The sequence below is a fragment of the Orbicella faveolata genome, unplaced genomic scaffold, assembly GCF_042242905.1.
Source record: "Orbicella faveolata isolate gen_17 unplaced genomic scaffold, um_ofav_v1 contig_2, whole genome shotgun sequence".
NCBI lineage: Eukaryota > Metazoa > Cnidaria > Anthozoa > Scleractinia > Merulinidae > Orbicella > Orbicella faveolata.
The window spans coordinates 26,615,243-26,635,154 of NW_028301547.1; the positions used below are offsets into that span (position 1 = coordinate 26,615,243).

General features: G+C 45.3%; 1 protein-coding gene across 1 annotated transcript in view; it reads right to left on the bottom strand.

Moving 5' to 3' along the window:
• The window catches only part of LOC110049839 (uncharacterized), a 116,880-nt gene that overhangs the window by 19,237 nt on the left and 77,731 nt on the right, over nucleotides 1–19,912 (bottom strand). Inside the window, exons 51-62 of the mRNA XM_089290559.1 lie at nucleotides 19,054–19,306; nucleotides 13,506–18,155; nucleotides 13,049–13,291; nucleotides 11,901–12,644; nucleotides 10,881–11,288; nucleotides 10,052–10,347; nucleotides 8,707–9,376; nucleotides 6,640–8,205; nucleotides 5,842–6,465; nucleotides 5,088–5,417; nucleotides 3,400–4,566; nucleotides 382–2,671 (exon numbers count right to left, since the gene is read on the bottom strand). Of these exons, the coding sequence (XP_089146685.1) occupies nucleotides 382–2,671; nucleotides 3,400–4,566; nucleotides 5,088–5,417; nucleotides 5,842–6,465; nucleotides 6,640–8,205; nucleotides 8,707–9,376; nucleotides 10,052–10,347; nucleotides 10,881–11,288; nucleotides 11,901–12,644; nucleotides 13,049–13,291; nucleotides 13,506–18,155; nucleotides 19,054–19,306 (13,241 nt within the window). The remainder of the gene's footprint in view (nucleotides 1–381; nucleotides 2,672–3,399; nucleotides 4,567–5,087; nucleotides 5,418–5,841; nucleotides 6,466–6,639; nucleotides 8,206–8,706; nucleotides 9,377–10,051; nucleotides 10,348–10,880; nucleotides 11,289–11,900; nucleotides 12,645–13,048; nucleotides 13,292–13,505; nucleotides 18,156–19,053; nucleotides 19,307–19,912) is intronic.

Here is a 19,912-nt window from a genome sequence, read left to right on the forward strand (position 1 = left end):
ATTAGCTGAAAACAAATTATTTGCAATCGCTAATAGTAAATTGTTCTACTCAGCAGAACAGACCTTTTGACACATATTTCAAGAACCATCAGCGTTAAACACTACATTGTTACAAATTGCGTCCTACATTTTTTTTCTAACTGGGCAATACCAAAATTTTTAATGATATATTTTTATCTTGAGAAAAACAACTCAAGGTATTCTGGCAAAACAAAAGGTATGAGGCTTAAACCATTAATTCAACACTTTTCTTGCAACCTATCAACGAGTATCTCTTTTGACGGTTGAAATCTGAGTTGTATACGGCACATGGCTGATGCAGTTCAAACAAATAATGATCAGCAGCTAGTGAAAGTGAACGTAATTTAAGTTCAATCGTACCTTACTATAAAAGCTTTGTCATGTCTACCCGGTGCAAACTTTTGAGGTTGACCATAATCTTCAGTTGATAATGGGATCAGGCTACTGGTAGTATTGTCAGAGCCACTGAGTTTGCGAACAAATCCGCTCAATCCACCTGGAACAATATTTAGATAAGGCCTCGAGAAGAAGTTGCTCGGTCCTGTGTTCAAGTACACGTTGTGAGGATTTCTGTTCCGGTAACCAAACCAAGCAAACACGTCGCCTTGAGCGGTGTTGTACAGGCAATTCAGAAAGGGTTCCACTGGGTGTTTACCCCAACCTCCGTCCAGTTTGTCACGATACTGAGCATGCGTAGAGACGCAATCGACATTACACCTCTCTCCTACGTGTGCCTCATCGCAGACTGTACAGGTCGGTAAACCCCAGCCAAAGACACATTGGTCACAGCTTGTTCCATTCCAGTAGCCCAACTGTGAGTCATTATGACACGTGCATATGTCTTTGTTTTGCCCTGTTCCATTGCCATGGACACAGTTAACGTCGCAGCCAACCGCCCATCCAATATAGTTTGCTACGCATTTTTCGCATTCAGATCCAGTAAACTGAGGTAGGCAACGCTCGCACGAGCTCCCATCAAAGCCATGGTTACATGCACAGGTTGGAATGTCACCCATCAGCGTACAGTTCCCTCTGTCACTACACATAGGTTGACCAGGGCAGACAAGTTTGCTGCAATCATCACCATCAAATCCTTGATTACAGAGGCACACTGCCGTGGCAGGAGAGCCTTGTTGCACGCAAGCTCCTCGTCCACTGCAGTCTGGTTCTCCAGGGCAGTTTAACGTTTCACAGGTTTGGCCCTTCCATCCTGGGTCACAGTCACAAACACCTTGTCTGCAAGTTCCTTGTCCAGAGCATTCGATGTCACAAGCCAGTCCGGTGTAACATGGATCACATTGACAAATAACGCTGTTTGGTGGATATTCGTTGCCGTGTACACACGGGAATTCACACGAAGGACCCATCGTGTTGTTTGTACAATTCACACAGATAGGGGGATCGACGCCTCCGTAGCAAGTTCCAAGTGCGTTGCAATCTGGCACACCAAGGCAGTCGGGGACATCACAGCCCTGTCCTTTCCATCCATTAAAGCAATCGCACTGCTGTGTAACTAGCAAACAGACACCATGATTACTGCAGTCTACCCCTTGGCCTGGACAACCCACTGTTTCACATTTAGCCCCTCTCCAACCGCTGTCACAAACGCAAACGCCCTGTTCACACTTGCCGTGACCATTGCATTCCGTGCCACAGTCAACTCCAGTATGACAGGCTCCACATTCACACGTATCTCCGCTTGAAGACTTAATTACTGTGCCATTAATGCAACGTTGGTTACAACCTTCTCCCATGTAACCCGTGTCACACGAGACACAAACTGGAGGATCGTGAGCCAGTCCATCACAGATTCCATGCCCACTACAATTTCCACCGCCTGCACACTGGGGTATATGGCAACCTACACCAGACCAGCCGGGTCTACAGTAACATAGACCTAAAGCAGTAATACAGGAGCCATGGCCAGAGCAGTCAGATCCCCAGCCAGGACAACCTTTCGTGGCACACGTGGAACCTCGCCAGCCTTCAAATCCACAGTCGCATGTATTATTTGTACAATTGCCACGTCCAGAGCACTCCTGGTCGCACGATACACCACTGTAGCAATCATGACACTGACAGACAAATAAACCATCGCTTGTTTCTTGGGGAGTACCATGTTCACATTCAGTCTCACAGGCTCGACCCATCCACCCTTTATCACAAGAACAGAAAGATGTGAATCCAAACGTCTCACAAGTACCATGGCCTCCGCACATTGGGGTACCGGGGCAAGCAGGCTCCTCACATCCCCGTCCAGCCCATCCTGGATTGCAGTCACACGTCTGAGTGGCGCTGTTACAAGTACCGCGTCCAGAACAATCGAGGTTGAACAAACCGGGGCACCCTTTCTTTTCACAAAATTGTCCACGCCAACCTTCAAAACCACAGTAGCATGTCTCATTAACGCATGTGGCATTAGGTCTCGAAGAACAGAACTCATCGCACTCTATTCCACTGAAGCAAGGCTCACAGTCACAAATGGTTGGATCATCTTTGTTTTGAGTGCCGTTTACGCAAGGCGTTTCACAGGCTATTCCTGCCCAGCCTGGCTCGCAGTCACCACAGTAAGGAGTCTCAGCTGGTATACATTGACCTCGATTGTTGCAATCAGGTTCACCAGGACAGTCAGTTTGCTCACAGCCAATCCCTGTGCAACGGAAAAGTTCCAATCAGATGTTATTACCTCAAATTTTGCCTTACTTTTCTATTGAGCATATAAATGAAACTTATTACATGATATAGAAGTAACCAATCACAGTAGAGTCCTTCAGGAGAAAAATGCATGTTACGTTGTATTTTAGTGGGATTCTAAATAATTGCATTATGACAATACCCAAGAGCGTACAATCGAAAAGGCTAAAAAGGTGACTCTGAATACGACACATTTGATCAAAGTTGGTTCCTTAAACTAAAAGAAGCAAATCGCAAATAACTTCAACGCTATGTTAATAAATAAATACGCCCTGTAAATCTAAACACAATCAAGAGCGTATAAAAACAACCTTTTTTAAATTTATAATTTTTAATTTTCGTGTAACGCAAACAGACAATGTAATTATTCGATGGTTTAAAGGGCTGTTGCGTTCCTTACGCTGAAGCACTACAGCGCAGTATCAACACTGGGCACAATGCACGAAAACTGCAACAACATTATTACCAAGAACCAGATGGAAAATCAGTTCCCAGTAATTGTAGGGCTCGTTAGGATGTAGTCGCTCGGACGGAGTGCTATTGAAAATTAAAAACGGTTTCCTTATTGTTTAGTGCTTGGTGGGATTGACCAGTTCTTTCTTCACCTAATAATCTCTCCCATATAGGCAACAAGTTGTGGTCAGGTATAATGGCAAAATATCAAACACAAATAAACAGGCTTACCACTCCAACCAGCATCGCAGATACACGTTTGTAACGACGTCAGACATTGTCCATGCCCTGAGCAGTCTTTCTTGTAACCAGGACATCCTTTCTTTTCACAATATTGTCCTCGCCAGCCTATAAACCCACAGTCGCATTGTCCATCTACACACTGAGAACTATGGTTGGAGCACAGCATGTCACAGGCGGCTCCATTGTAGCACTTGTCACAGACGCAAATATGATCACTAGTTGGAGTCCCAAATTTGCAGGGTTTTTCACAAGCTACGCCCATCCATCCTTTTGAGCAATTGCACTTTGGTGTTTCATCGTCTGTTGTGGGTGCAATACACGTGCCATGCGCATTGCAGTCAGGGGTACCAGGGCAGTCCGGAATATCGCATGCCCGACCTGACCAGGCAGGATCGCATTGGCACTGCTTGAGCGCTCCGTTACAGCTTCCATGATTGCTACAGTCAAATGGGAATCCGGGACAACTTTCGATCTCACACACGTCACCTTTGAATCCCATGTCTTTATCGCATATACACTTGTCATTTACACAGCTACCATGTAACGAGCATTCAAGATCACAACCAGATCCAGAGAAACACGGGTCGCAAATACAGCCTGAAGAGTTTCCGTAGTTTGTTCCATTTATGCAAGGCAGTTCGCACATCTCACCAGCCCACTGCGGCTCACAATTGCACCTTCTTGGATTTGAGTTGCTACAACTTCCATGGCCAGAACAGAGCGGTTTTCCTGGACAGTCTGGGGTGCTACAATCGTCTCCGGCCCATCCTTGCGCGCATATACATTTCTTAGAATTTGTGTCACAAAAACCATGATCAGGGCTCGTACATTGCCCTGGACATCCCGGCAGCTCACAGTATTCCCCCATAGCAGCAGCTCCTGGCTCTTGGCCACAATTACATTTGTTGTTGATGCATTCGCCAAACCCGGAACACTCACTTTGGCATCCACTTCCAGTGAAGCAGGGATCACAGACGCATATACCATCTTTAGGGTGACCGTGCACGCAGGGATCGTTGCAAGCTGGACCCATCCAGCCTTGAATACAGTCTGTGCACTCTGGTGTCACGCGATTAGTTGTGTTACAGTGACCACGACCAAAACAGTTTGGAATACCGGGACAATCCGGGATGTGACACCCAACACCAGTCCAACCTAAAAAGTAGACATTAAACGATATAAAGTAGTAAGATTTGCATTCCTCACAGGCTGATTAAAATATATTCAAACTAGAAAATCTGCCATAAAGTAACCACAAGATTCGTGCCAGTGTCAGGCATGATCAACAAAAACGGTACATTTGCAAATTAACTGTAACTTATAAGAGGACACTAGGTGCAGTTGTATCCAGTCAAGAATAGTAACCGAAGAACAAATTAACCTCCTACTGTCATGGCTTAATCATATGAATATAAAATACTGTCGTGGTTTAATTATATGAATATAATCAACTGAAAACTCTCCAAGCTTTGTAAGAAGATAATGAAATCTTCCCCGCCAAATCAGATGCAGACATAGAACCAATTGGAAGTTGACTGTCTGTCAAATATTGAACTGCTTTACATCGAGGACTGTTTCTATGCCTACAAGAAAGGCTCCCATGGTTTCGGTTAATGCTTTATCCTGCCAAACAAGACCTTCCGCAATAACACAACCAAATGTTCTCCTTTGCCTACCTGGTAGACAGATGCATTGATGGTTTGCACTGTCACATTTTCCATTTCCACTGCAGTCTCTTCCATTAGAACCTGGACATCCAGGCACTTCACATAGGGAGCCTCGCCAACCAGTGAGTTGATCACACTGACACTTATTTCCGACACAAATTCCGTGTCCTGTGCACTCCACATTGCATCCGCGACCTGTGAAGCAGTGATCACAGACACAATTTCCACTGTCCATTGGCACCTGTGTTCCGTTTGTGCAAGGATCTTCACAAGCAGGACCCATCCAGCCAGCTATACAGTTGGTACACGTCGGAGGATTAGAGCTTTCGTTGCAGAAACCTTGAAAAAATAAACAGACAAAATGAACGAGAATGCAAAAGGATGAAGTCACTATTGTTAGACCTGCTGTGTGAATCCACACCCTATCTGTGTGTGTCTCTCTGTCGGTCTGCCTTCCTGTCTGTCTTTCAGAAGAAAAAAAGATTCTGACTGTAAAAGGCTATGCTATCTCGCAAGGCTCACTTTTACATGAGACTACTAACAACAAAATAACAATAATTGTCTCCGACATAATTGAAACGTTCAAAGTTTCCCTATGGTAACGGCCTTTTTGTATCTAATGGTTACAATCTAACCCTCTTATTGAATTAAAGTAATTTCATCCAATTGACTGCAAAGTACAAAGCAAGCAGCTGTTTCTCAAATACAATACTGGACAAAAAACTTTATGAATTTAAATTTCAACTATGTTGAATACTTTTACCTCTGTTTGCACAGTCTGGATTTCCAGGACAGTCTGCGATGTGACATCCATCACCTGTCCAGCCATTCTGGCAGATACATGTATGAAGGGCACTGTTACACTCGCCATGACCCGAACAATCCTCACCATCTCCTGGACATCCGGGATTTTCGCAGAACGTTCCGCGCCATCCAACATCACACTGGCACTTGTCATTCACAATCGTTCCATGTTCTGAGCATTCACTGTCGCACCCTACACCGACCCAGCCTGGCTCACAAACGCAGTTACCGCTGTCCATTGGAGTCTGTTGACCGTGTACACAAGGATCATTGCATGCTGGTCCCATCCAGCCCTTAGAGCAGTTTTGACACTTAGGGGGATCTACAGAAGCGTTGCATAGTCCTCGTTCAAAGCAGTTAGGGGATCCTGGACAGTTGGGGATTTCACACCCCTGGCCAGCCCAGCCTTCGTTACATGTGCAAATGTGGGTGACTGAATTGCAGATTCCGTGGCCTGTGCAGTCGGATCCAATACCAGGACAGCCTGGGTTATCACAGAGGTCTCCTCGCCATCCCACATCACAAATACAGCTGTTGTTGACTATTTTACCGTGCTCGGAACATTCACTATCACAACCAACACCTTAAAGAAACCAAAATAGCAATTATTTATTTTGGTAGGTCAGTCCATAGAAAATCTATATATCAACCAAATCACACCTATAATCCGCGAAACATCACACCTCAAGTAAAAAGTATCGTAATTACGGTAGTTTTAAAGTTACATAGTGATAGTACCTGATAGCTTTTCTCTTACCTGAGTATCCTGGCCAACAGACGCACTGTCCACTGTCCATCGGAACTTGTTCTCCATACTTGCATGGGTCAGCACATGCAGGTCCCATCCAGCCAGGAGTGCAGTTTTGACATTGAGGAGGACTCATAGTAGCATTACAGTACCCGCGGTCATTGCAGTTGGGTGCGCCAGGGCAGTCTGGAATGTGGCAACCGATACCTGCCCACCCGGGGTAGCACGTGCACTCGTGACTGGCGCTATTGCAGTCACCATTACCAGTACAATCTTCACCGAGGCCAGGACATCCAGGCACTTCGCAAACGTCACCTCGCCAGCCTTTGAGAGGATCACAGTCGCAAATGCCGCTTTCCAAACACGTACCACGACCCATGCAAAGAGAGTCACAGCCTTTCCCAGCCCAGCAAGGTTCGCATTTGCAAAATCCACTGTCCATTGGTTCTTGAACACCATGAACACAAGGATCATCGCAGGCTGGGCCCATCCACCCGATGGAGCAGTTAATGCACGTCACGATGGTGCCGTTTATGGTTGCACATGTCCCCCGATTATAACAATCCGGCTCGCCTGGACAGTCAGGTTGGCTGCAGTCGTCGCCACGCCACCCCGGGTTACAGAAACACGTCAGAAGGGCACTGTTGCATATGCCATTTCCAGAGCAGTCGTTTGGACACTTGGGAACTTCGCAGTAATCGCCCTTCCATTTACTGTCGCAGATACAGGTATCATTATTGCACGAGCCGTGTCCTGAGCATAAAGAATGGCAATGCGTTCCAATGAAGCAGGGATTGCATTTGCACTTGCCGCCAATGCAACTACCATTACCCGAACATTCGTACCTACAGTCCTCGCCGGTATAACATGGATCACACACACACTTTCCAGTCACGCTGCATCGTCCATTTCCATGACAGTCACGTGTTGCGTTACAGTGATGTTCGCATCGATAACCAACATAGCCGGGATCACAGTCGCAGCCGCCAAACGCAGCGCACCGTCCGTGTCCAAGACACGTGATTGAGGGATCGCAGTGGTACCCACAGTTCACGCCATAATATCCTGCATTGCACGTGCAATTTCTTTGTTGAGCTGAAAATGTTCCGTGTCCACTGCAGTGGTGACCGTCTGAACAAATTTGTCCATTGTATCCGTTGCCAGCACTCCCGCCACCCTTGGCGCCACCGGATACATCCCTGTTTCGAATAACGTCCCGCCTTATGTGATCGGGTGAGAAGTGACGAAGGTGTCCCCCTCCACCCCCACCACCATAGTAGTACCTCCAAGTATGGCAAGGATTGCCACTGCAACATTCAGAATGAGAGCTCCCTATACCTCCTTTGACAGTAAGGTGGCCGTGTCCTTCAAAGTGTCTCCCAGCAACCCAAAGAGTTCCACCGCTCGCCCCGCCTCTCCCAGTGTCTCCATCACTTCCATCTGCCTTGATTGAACCATCGAGCTCCAAGAGGTTCTCAACACTTACGTACGCGATTCCTCCACCGGAAGCTAAGCTCCACCCCCCGCCACTTCCGGCCTGTTCAGCGGTACATACATTTTCGTAAGGGCTACCACCTGCAAAATAAAGAGGGTCTCACAATACATGCAGATGAAACAAGAAAATAGAACACAACATCTCTAATGGCACTGCTTATTCTTCGGCGTAAACACACCACTTAGTCTACACGTTCGTTGTCATGACGTGAAGGAGCTAACAGTAATAAGATATATTTGACCAGAACAATGTTCCTGTGAAATAGATATACTTATATTATTACCAGCCCCTGGCTACAAAAACCACCTTGAAATGACTAACTTCGGGGCTATGAAGAACGTTAATCAGCATAGTAATTTTCAATGTATTAATGTTGCTTTTAGTAATACATGATCAGTTGCTAGAACATTGTAACCTAACAGTCGAATTACAAAGATAAAAGCAATAACTAAATCCTTAAAAAATGCGAATTATTCGTTTGAAGGACTTAGACCTGACGAAATGTCTGCCCTCTGCTAACCCTCTGCGTTTAGACGATGCCCCAGTCACGTTAGGCCACCAAAACGAACAAATGTTCGTACCTGCAGTTGAACTACTTGGACAATGCCCACATCCAGTCCAATATCCGGAACCTCCTGCGCCACCATGACCAGCCCCAAATACTCCTGAGCAGGTTCCAAGGCTTCCAGGCCCCTGCTGGGAAGGCCAACCAGAATACGACGCGTCGGTGGTTGCGTCAAACTCAATGCTGAAATAATCCGTCAGTACGTTGACAGTATCGGCTTTGAGTGATCCAGTGTAGTCTAGCGCAGTTTCACGAACATGGAGATGCACCGATTGGGTAGCGATGTTCCGGGACGAACTCTGCACTTCAAAGGTCGCTCCAAGGGAGACTGTAAGCTTCCTGAACCAGTAATGGCCGATGGTAGGTGTTGTGTAAGTGGTGTTACATTCCAGGCAAGCTGACTGGCCTTTTTCTGTTACAAGGGTGGCAACATTGGAAGACAATCTTAGTTCCTCTATGCCGTGGATTTCACCGTTGACTGTTAGAGCTGACGTCCTGGTACCTCGTAGGGTGGTACGAACGGGAAGTACAATCTGACCTCCTGTATTCGCTTGGTAGTTGACGGGCGCCTCGGTACGAATGCTGTGCGTCTCAACGTATATCCGGGTATTTTGTAACGCAAGTAACAAGCCCGTTTTGTCACCTGTGGCTTTTCTGGTGTACAGTTCTGAAACCATTCCAGAAACCTTAAAGAAAGTAAACAACGATCCTTAATAACGAAGCTAGGATTTCCCCGAGGATTACAGGGCACTAATAAACTGTACAGAAACGTCCTCCTTCATTTTTCAGTCATTTTAGTAATCATAAAAAAAGTGTCCTAAAGAAAATGACTTGACCTAAAAGCTTGGTGGAAAAAGAATCCAGCCAGAAGTATCATGTGAGATACATCTCTTGAGAGTTCTTAGGCCATCGTAGCTTGAATAAGAATATAATACAAACCACGGTGATAAACGTTGTATTCCGACGCATTTGAATTGAGAACTTGACGTTTCGTACGCTATAGTCAACAAGAATTTTCAAAAGTGACCATTACAAGTTTTGAAAACTATGTATCGTAAATGTTAGAGGTGTGGAACCTAGACTGAGAAAAAATGATCTGCAGCAGTACGTTAATCTGTCTAGACATCACGAGGAGAAACAGCAAGTAAAGCAACAACTTCTCACTACTGACATTGACATATAGGGAAGGTTTTAGCACTTGAATGAACAGAGTCTCCCTAATTTTGCAATGAAAGTCCGTTTACCGGACTTTAAAATGTCAAAATGATCCCATTTTACGTTGTAACCAGTGCGGTTTTCACATGAGCAGCAATGGCTGAAGAATGGTCCCTATATGATAAATTTTGGACCTTTTAGCTCACCTCTTTGATCGCGAGTGCTCCTCGCCTGACTAGGTGAATTCTCTCAAACCGATAAAATGCAGTGTTCGTTTCGGCCAGTGTCACTAGCAACAGATCGTCCCTGTTGTTGTTATCAATCTGTATCACGCGATAAGGCTCTTCTCCTACATTTACATCAATGTAAACTGTTCCTGGACTTCCATGTCTGTTGGTGCCACTGCTGCCACCTAAGGCAGTCAAGGCACCTCCGAAGATGAAGCTCTCTGTGAGGTTCACCGCAATACGCCCCCCTGAACCAGCTCCTTCATAACTGGGACCTGAAATAGTCACATGTGAGTTTAAAATTTTGTTTGCAAATGCTTAAAGTACAAACAATTTTTTTTTTCAGGTTTAGTTACAATTGTATATATTTGCAAATACAAAAGTGAGGATCATTTCTTCGCTTGACATTAACATGTTCATAACAAATGTAAGACAAGGCTGAGAGTTCAGTTACGCTTTTGGTTCAAACATTGAATTATTGCCTACTAAAGTTATTTCAATTGGTTTAAAGCACGTTTGGCACAAAATGTGACCCCAAAGTAATCTACGATAACAATGATTTAAGCGAGAGAATCTAGAACCAGCAAAATTTTAAAGTCTAACTGGATACCATTTCTAACTGGTGGCAACTCTAAAGAATTTCTAACTGTAATTATAAATTATATTATATTTTAAATTGCCGTGTTTTTCCTCTCGCGAAATTCAAATAAATTGCCGATGTTGGTGTGAGGAATGGAGGCGGAACGAATTCTTCGATCACTTACTTGGTGGACGTTTACAAATATGCTAAAATCATCCTAATACAGACCTCCGTGACACTCAATGGTTCCATATCCTTTGAGGAATAAGCTCTTCACAATGATGGCTCCACCGCTTCCCCCACCGGACGAGCTTGACGACTCCCCAACACCATTGGCTCTGATTGTTCCTTCCACAATCACATGACCTCCGGTCTGAATATAAAGCCATCCACCACCAGCACCGTAGCCACCACCACTTCCGGGTTCTTGGGGCCAGTAAACAGAGCCATACTGACTCCCGGAGGCTGCTCTACCACCTGGTGAGGCATGACTTCCACCCGTATGTCCAGATCCACTTCCAGGGCCACTTCCGGCTGGGTAACCAGCACCTGACGAGTCTATCAGGCCCCCACGTTCGACAATGACGCAGTCGGCGTTGATAGTCACATGGTTTGTAGCAAGGACAAGTTGACCGCCTGATAAAAGGTGAAATTTAAGAATCAAAATATTTAGTAAGGGGATCTTTCTTTTACGTTAACCAGGTTTAAAACAGCGTTGTCGTTGTCAAGGTTCCATAGGCTGGGTTCTCGCAATCTCAAATTTTCTTGGAACGGTACATATCGCACGTCATACAAAACCCCCATCTTCGCCAACAAGTCTTGAATTTGACAATGACTGCTTGGAATGTAAATATGCAGTTAAGGATGCCGGCATTTTAGGGTAGAATCTACAGTTTAAAGGCAGTGGCTGTTGTGTTGCTACTACCACATTCCACGTTTTGCCTTCAGTAAGCCTACGGGCTATTACTGCAATGAATGAGAACAAGGTCCGGTCGTTCAAAACACGATTAGGCCAATGTATGTTTGGTGCGACTTTCAACATCAGATTTTTTCCCAGTTTTTTAGTACGCGTTTTGTTTATATCTTACCGTATGCCATTCAGTTTTGACTTTGATAAATGTAACACTCCACATAAACAACGAAAATAATAAAAGACACTCTTCACTTAACTTGTAATATTGGATTCGCGCTAATCTGCCCTCAAACAACTGAGCTCAAAACTGGCAGTATAAGATGGAATGCACCCACCTTTTTTCACATTCGTGTCTGCAATATCAAGAACAACTCTGACAGGTGTCATGGTAACTTTAACCACGCCCACATTGTTAATGATAAGCTGAGGAATGATGATGAGACCGGGAGTGAATGGATCAAATGGATTATCAGCCAGCCACTGCGACTCTTCAGGTAACTTAGCAGTGTGTGCTGTACCTCCAAACTCCACCATGCCATTTCTCTCAAGAACAAGCTTTTCTACTCCAGTTAATCGTCCTCTTATGGTCGAACTTTCGCCACGTAGAATCACCTCTGTGGGAAAGACAACCTCGGCATACTCCTCTACGAAAAATCCACACGGGGCGTCCATATAAGTGTGTGTAGACTCTACCACAAATACAAACAAGCGCTGTCTGGCCACCAGTTTGATGATTCCAGTCTTATCTCCTGTAACTTCGTGAGCGATGACTGTCACATTCCTTGCTTTCTCCGGGTGGTAGAAGGTCACTGTGGAATGACCCTCGACCTGCATCTCGTCAAACTCGTAAAAGACCGTCTGATTTTCCATGATGACAGTCGGCGTAGCTACGTTGTTGTCTTCGTTGTCTACCTTCACTTTAGCGTGCTCGGGTTTGAAGGAGGTTAAGTTCGCATCAGGGTTGTACTTGAGTTCACGGTATTGCGGACCGCGACGACTTTCGTACTTGTAAACCGTACCAGCTGCTCCAGCGTTATTGGGATAGCTAGAGACGCGGCCGCCAACGGAGTGGAATTTACCTATAAAGTATAAAAACTATCGATCACTAGATTGTTCACTAAACTGCGAAGAGTATTGCAATTCAACCCCGGATACTAAAATAACAGAGTAAGTCTACCACAAATTAAATTCTAAGAGTGTTGTGCGATACGTGGTCACGTTTGAAAACTTGGTATACTTTAATGTCCAATGCATTTCTGAAGAGCTGTCTTCTAGATGACTGCTCGTAACGGTGATGCATGGTGAGCATACGTCAGTCTAAAACACCAAATTGAAGGACCTTCAGCGATTCGTTAGGGACATAAAGAGATATAGTAACCAGACTTAATTAAACAAAACCTTCGTGACCGGTGGATTTGTACTAAAAGCGTAAGATCACCAACTTTGTAGCCACGTGTTTTTCAATTGGCGTGCATTCACGTACCACCAAAGTTATTTTGGAAATCAACATGAATTCCAATTCTTCCGCCTGATCCTCCTCCTCCATCACTTTGTGCGTCTCCCCCATTGACGTTGATTTCGCCATGTCCAGTGATGTTGGTTGTCTCCACAAGGACACTTCCTCCGCTACCTCCCCCACTGGTACTGGTTGCACTCTGCCCTTTCGATGATATGAGGCCGTCAAGGTGAATAAGTTTACCAACTTGCCACCACAGCGATCCTCCGCCTGAAAAAAAGTTTGGACAAAAAAGAAACAAAGTCATTGTCCAAGTGATCTACAAGTTAAGAAATAATTAATTTTTTTCGCGATGTCTCCTTTAGGTGATTCATCGGTTGTTTCTCTCATGTGGCTAGCTGAGAATTGCATCAGTCCTACATTCAATCAATAACGTTTAAATGAGAAACCTGTTTAGAAAAATGATAATCCAAATGGAACTCACCTGCGCCTCCACCATTCAGTTGCCCATGTCCTCCCCCACTACCAAGAGACAATGGTCTATAAACAGATCCGTAAGCACCACCTCCGTGATGATTATTGTACGACTGTCCTCCGCGTCCACCAAATCCACCTCCAGATCCTGCGCTATTTACAGAGGTCGAGCCTGCACCAGGACCGGTAGCTGCCTGGTGCCCAGCACCATCCAGCAGAACTTCACCTTTAGTTTCCACTTCAGCGAAGGTGGAATAAAATATGCCGTGGTTCACTTTCACGGTTCCTTTGTGGAGCACTTCGAAAACAGATGACGTAACGGAAACAAGAACCTCCTGCACACGCACCAGGTCCAAGAGACCGCCTTGTTTGATTATGACATGGGCAAAGGAGCAGTTGCCAGGTCGTGTGATGTCGACGTAGGTTCGGTTCTCCGTTATTGCTGTTTGTGCTGATGATGCTATCTTCAGGGTTGCTCCGTCCTCGAGGAAAAGAAAGTGTACTCCGGTCATCAGGCCATAAAGCTCAGACCGAACCCCATGGACATGGAATTCGGCAGGAAGAACGATCTCAGCTCCCTTGTCGATGCGATAACTGCATGGCGCTTCAGTTTTGTTTGTTTCAGATTCGACAACCTCCACATAGATAGTTTGGTTAATTCTCAGGTGGAATTGTCCGGTTTTGTCTCCAATGAACCTATGCGCTATCACTGTAACTTGGGTCTCATTTGGATGGTAAACGATGAGTCGTGAATGTCCAGTTAGCTCAACCTCATCAAACTCATAATGAGTTGTTCCTTCCTCCATCAGGACAGTGGCTTCAGGTACGTCATGTCCCTCGTTATCTACGTGTAAATATGTGTGATCCACAGCTAGGTAAGTCGTGTTCGTCTCTTTACTATACTTCAGTATGCGGTACTCAAGTGGACGCACATTTTCTTCCTTGTAAACTGTTCCTGCGGGTGCACCATAGTCGTTCTGCGTTCCAAATCCACCACGGTCAGTGAATTTGCCACCGTAAGTATACCTCCATCGGCAATGTATTCCTACTCGTCCCCCAGAACCCCCTCCTCCAGCTCCATGGTTATAAGAAGACCCGCCGGTGACAACAATCTCCCCATGTCCGGTCATATTTGTTGTCTTGATAAGAATGCTGCCACCACTGCCACCACCCGCATTTCCTCCATCTCCTTTGCCACCTTTGGCTGAAATAAGGCCGTTCAACTCAAGACGCTTACCAACTTCCCAGAGAAGCTGTCCTCCTCCACTCCCACCCGTTCCCCCGCCATTACCACCTCCACTACCAAGAACCAAGGGGCGATAAACTGAACCGTAAGCTTGTCCTCCTTCACGAGCCCCTTTTCCTCCATGACCAGCACCAGTGCCGATCGCAGTACTTCTTCCGGCACCAGGTCCCTTTTCGGCAGGATTGCCTCCTTCGTCCAAGTTGAAATGACCTTGGCTGTCCAACCAAGCAAATGTTGAAAATACTTTACCGTGGTTCATGTTCAGTTTCCCTTGATATTTTATTTTTAATTCATCAACATTAATTCTCAAGAATCCTGTGTTTTTACGGAACTCGATATCCCCACCTTTCTTAACAATAACGACAGCAAACGAAATATTTCCTGGCTCTGATATTGCAATGTAGTTGTTGTTTTCTATGAGGGCTGTCTGTACCGTTGAATAGAAATCAGCAGTAGCACCGAACGAAACAAACAAATCCCGAACGCCAACGATCATTCCTTCAAAGACTGACCGAGTGCCATGCATGGAAAATTCCGATGGTAAAATGATCTCCCCTCCGACGTCGATCCTGTAACTGCAAGGCGCTTCGGTTTTGTTTGTCTCTGACTCTATATACTCTACAAAGATCTTTTGATCTCGACGGATGTGAAATTGTCCACTCTTATCACCGATAAATTTATGTACCACAGCAATGACGGTAACATTTCCAGGATGGTAGACCAGAAGACGTGAGTGACCCGTTAACTCCATTTCGTCAAATTCGTAGTATGTCGTGTTTTCCTCCATCAAAACAGTTGCTCCGGGTACATCGTGGCCATCGTTGTCGATGTGTACGTACGTGTGATCGACAGCTAACATGGTAGTGTTCGTTTCTTTCATGTATTTAAGATGACGGTACTCAAGAGGTCTAAAGTTCTCTTCCTTATAAATTGTACCGGCAGGACCCCCATATCGGCCCTGCTGACCTCCATGGTCTGTAAACTTACCCCCGTATTTGTATCTCCACCGGCAATGAATTCCGACTCGTCCACCAGATCCTCCACTTCCCGAACCGGTTCCAGAACCTCCTGGGACAGAGATTTCACCGTGTCCAGTCATGTTCGTAGTGGTTATTAAGATGCTGCCACCACTACCTCCCCCGGCATTCGTTCCTGTTCCATCAGTTCCCTTTGAAGACAGCAGCCCGTTGATCTGAAGTCTTTGACCAACGATCCAGAACATCGATCCTCCGCCAGAACCACCCACTCCTTGGCCATTTCCTCCACCACTGCCATACATCCGAGGAGTGTAAACAGAATCATAAGGGATTCCACCTTCTCCATGATCTGTTTTTCCACCTTCCCCACCGTGACCAGCCCCAGATCCTACATTGTTTTGGGTTGTACCATGTCCAACACCCTCTTCCGGGCCAAATCCCGTTCCATCCAGGGACAAGATACCTTCGCTTTCTATCCACGCAAATGCCGAGTAAATGTATCCGTGATTCATTGTCATCAGTCCTTCATATTTGATTCTGAACTCGGAGCATCGTAAGCTCAATGTGTAGTTAAGAATACGGCTGAAAGTCAATTTTGAATTCCTTTCAACAGTTACCGTAGCAAATGAAAAGTTACCTTTCTCGTCTATCTCTACGTATCGGCGATTCTCAACTCTAGCAGTTTGAGCAGTGGAAGAGAACTCCACGAACCCTTGACTTGCGATGATCAGATGTTCTACTCCCGTTATTCGTCCTTCTATAATGCTCCTAGTTCCATAAATGTTGACAACAGCAGGGAAGACAACTTCAGCTCCTTGATCAATCTTGTAACTACACGGTGCGGTGGTCTCATTGGTCTCCGATTCAACGACTTCCACGTATATTGTTTGGTTCACCCTGGCATGAAATCTTCCTGAGCCATCTCCGAGGAAGCGGTGAATGATGACAGTGACATTAGGACTTCCTGGAGGATGTCGGACCTGCAGGTTAGCTTGTCTAGTGAGGAACAATTCATCTAATTCATAAAACAAATGTTCAGTCTCCAGCATCATTGAAGACATCTCAGTTTTGCGATCTTCATTGTCAACTTCCATGTACCTGTGGGTTGCACTGACGTAAGTCGTATTCGTGCTCTTGTCGTACTTCAAGTCAGCATATTGTGGTCCTCGCGCAGTTTCTTCGACGTACACTGTGCCTGCTGCAGCATTAGTTTTCCCTTCTCCTCCGTAGGCCTTGTAAACACCGGCGTACTTGTGCCTAAAACGAACATGGGCAGAAATTCGACCACCTGAGCCACCGGATCCACTGGGACTTGAGCCGTCTCCTCCCATAACATTAATTTCTCCATAACCGGTAAAATTTGTTGTCTCGATGAGAATGCTTCCACCACTACCGCCACCAGCGTTTACACCAGAACCGTTGCCACCTCGCAAGGTGACAAGTCCATCTAGCTCAATCTCCTGACCAATTCTCCAATGAAGCATACCCCCACCAGATCCACCTCGTCCTTGTCCGTTACCCCCGCCACTGCCAAGATGAACTGCTCGGTATATGGAGCCATAGGGCTCTCCTCCAAGCTGCCCTGCCTGGTGAACACCACCTTCACCGCCATGACTCGCTCCTGATCCAATCAAGTTTTTCGTAGTTCCGGATCCAGGACCCATCTCGGCTGGATGCCCAGTGTAGTCCAAGACAAGCCTGCCTTCGCTTTCCACCCAAGCCCACGATGAATCGATTTCACCGTGATTGATGTTGACTAATGCATGATACTTCAACCGGAAAATGATCGCTGTAAAGACCAGTGTGTTGTTGATACGAGAAAACTCAAGCCGCGAGCCTTTCTGAACGTACACTTCTGCAAACGTAATGTTACCAGGTGTGGTAAGGAATCTGAATTTCTCGTTTTCTTTGATACCAGTCTGGGTGGTTGAAGCAAAAACAACATCGGCACCCTCGGCAACAATGAGTCGATGAACACCTACAACCAGACCCTCAAAGAAACATCTAGTCCCCAGAAGTGTCAAACTCGACGGGAACACTATTTCCGCACCTTGATCTATCTTATAGCTAACAGGAGCAACACTGTAACCCGTTTTGGACTCTACAACTTGAACAAACATCTTCTGGCCTGGTCTAAGTTGGACAAGTCCTGTTCGGTCCCCAGTGAAGTTGTGGACAACAAAACTTGAATTGTTACCGTGTATGTGGAGCAAACCGTGATTCTTCATTTCTAATTCATCAACCTCGTAGTAGGAGCTGTTTTCGTTGATGATTATTGTCGCTATATCGGGATTACGATCGACGTTGTCCACTGTAAGTTTTGTAAATCCCTCGCCGAACACGGTGTGGTTTGCTTCGTTGATAAGCACTGGCCTGTGAGTAAGTCCTTGGTTCGTGTCTGTATAATACACAGTGCCAGCCGCTCCTGCTTTAAAACCTGTCACGAAGGGAAAATGTCATAAGCAATTTACTAACTTTATACTCCCTTTATTCTCTTCCCGAATTACCTCACTTGTCATTTATAGTTATCTGTAGGAATTTACAGGTAGACAATGGGGTGTTTCCTGGTTGATCTTTTCCTTTACTCTTGTTACCCGTACGCTTGGCAACGCATTATTTCCAATAGCAGAAATAAAAACGTGAACATGATTTAACATTTTAAGAGGGTTTATCGGAACAAGGTCAAATAGAGTTTTATAACAGCGTTAAATTGCCAATGAAAACGGTAGCTTTTTATCTTAAACCATGGTTGTTTACCATTTACCCAAAACTCCGGAAATTTTGGTCAAAATGTAAATGGCAAAACAATTTTGGCTTGGCCGAACGAGAAATTTTCAAAATAAATGGAACACGTTGAAAGGTTGTCCAAAATTTCCAACCAAAATTTCCGAGTAAATGTGCTTACCATTTGCAATTCTTCACCACCATCTTGGAATTAGGATCAGGGTGAACTCGTCCTAGTCTCTTTCGGTAAACTGGGTTTTTTTGAGTAAATGGTAAATGGCCAATCCGAACGGAACTTACCATCAGGCATTATTGCTTACCATTTACACAAACCGTTGACGAACCGGTTTCTCTGTGTAAATGGTAAACAACCCATATGTCACTTCTGGATAAAATGAGCAGACAAAGAAAAAATGGCGGCCATAAAAAAGTGTAAATGGGAGCAACAACAGTTATCTTAATACCATCTCTAAAACAATATCTCCGAATTATTTTCTATGGCATAAAACCATTTAGACCAACCTGCCATCGGTTGAAAGCTTTTCAACCAATCATAGCGTGCGTCGGAAATGGCTATTACGTAATACCAACACTTAGAGAATTCTACTCACCTGTGCCACCATAAGCCGTATATTGGCCTGAGTATTCCCTTAACCAGGCAACGTGCACTGCGATACGCCCACCTGCACCGCCACCACCATTACCATCCCCATTTCCGCCATCAGTGGCCACCATTCCGTGTCCAGAGAAAAGGATGGTTTTGATCAGGACACTACCTCCACTGCCACCTCCACTGTTAGAGGCTCCATTTGCACCTTCACTCTCGATGATGCCATCCAAATGAAGGGAATATCCGACTGTAATCTACGACACGAAAAGCAATGTAAGTTTAGGTTCCATTGTTCCTTGTGGTTCCATTGTGCCATCATCAATCATCACCACGACGTGGCTTTCTTCAAATCCACATACATTTATGACTTTGCCTTGAAAGCCCATCTTTTGCGATCAGCTTACAAATTAGTTCGCGGCTACGAATGTATATCATGTTATACTGTGCTTGTCACGTTAGTAAGAGCCTTTTACAACATCAAATCACAACAGAGCAACGGTACAACAGGCACTAAGTTCATAAAAGAAGGAATCCCCACGACCACTATAGCGTAATACTCGATGGCTAGCGTTTCCACTAGTCAGATTTCGCAAAAAAGAGTATTTTTGTTTTGCACACCGCTCACAACATCTGAAACTCACTCTCTCGGTACAGGTGAGGTTAAATTAACGAATAATTTTAGTTAGTCACTCTTGCTGCGTTCAGCTTTCGCATTTGTAATAACAAGTGACGACTCTGCCAAAATATGTTTTCAGCAAACACTTCACAAGAATAGTTTCTTCTCTAGTCAAAGAGACCGGAAGAAATACAAAACCTCACCTAAATCTGCATGTTTTCTAGTTCGTGACTGACTGGCTACG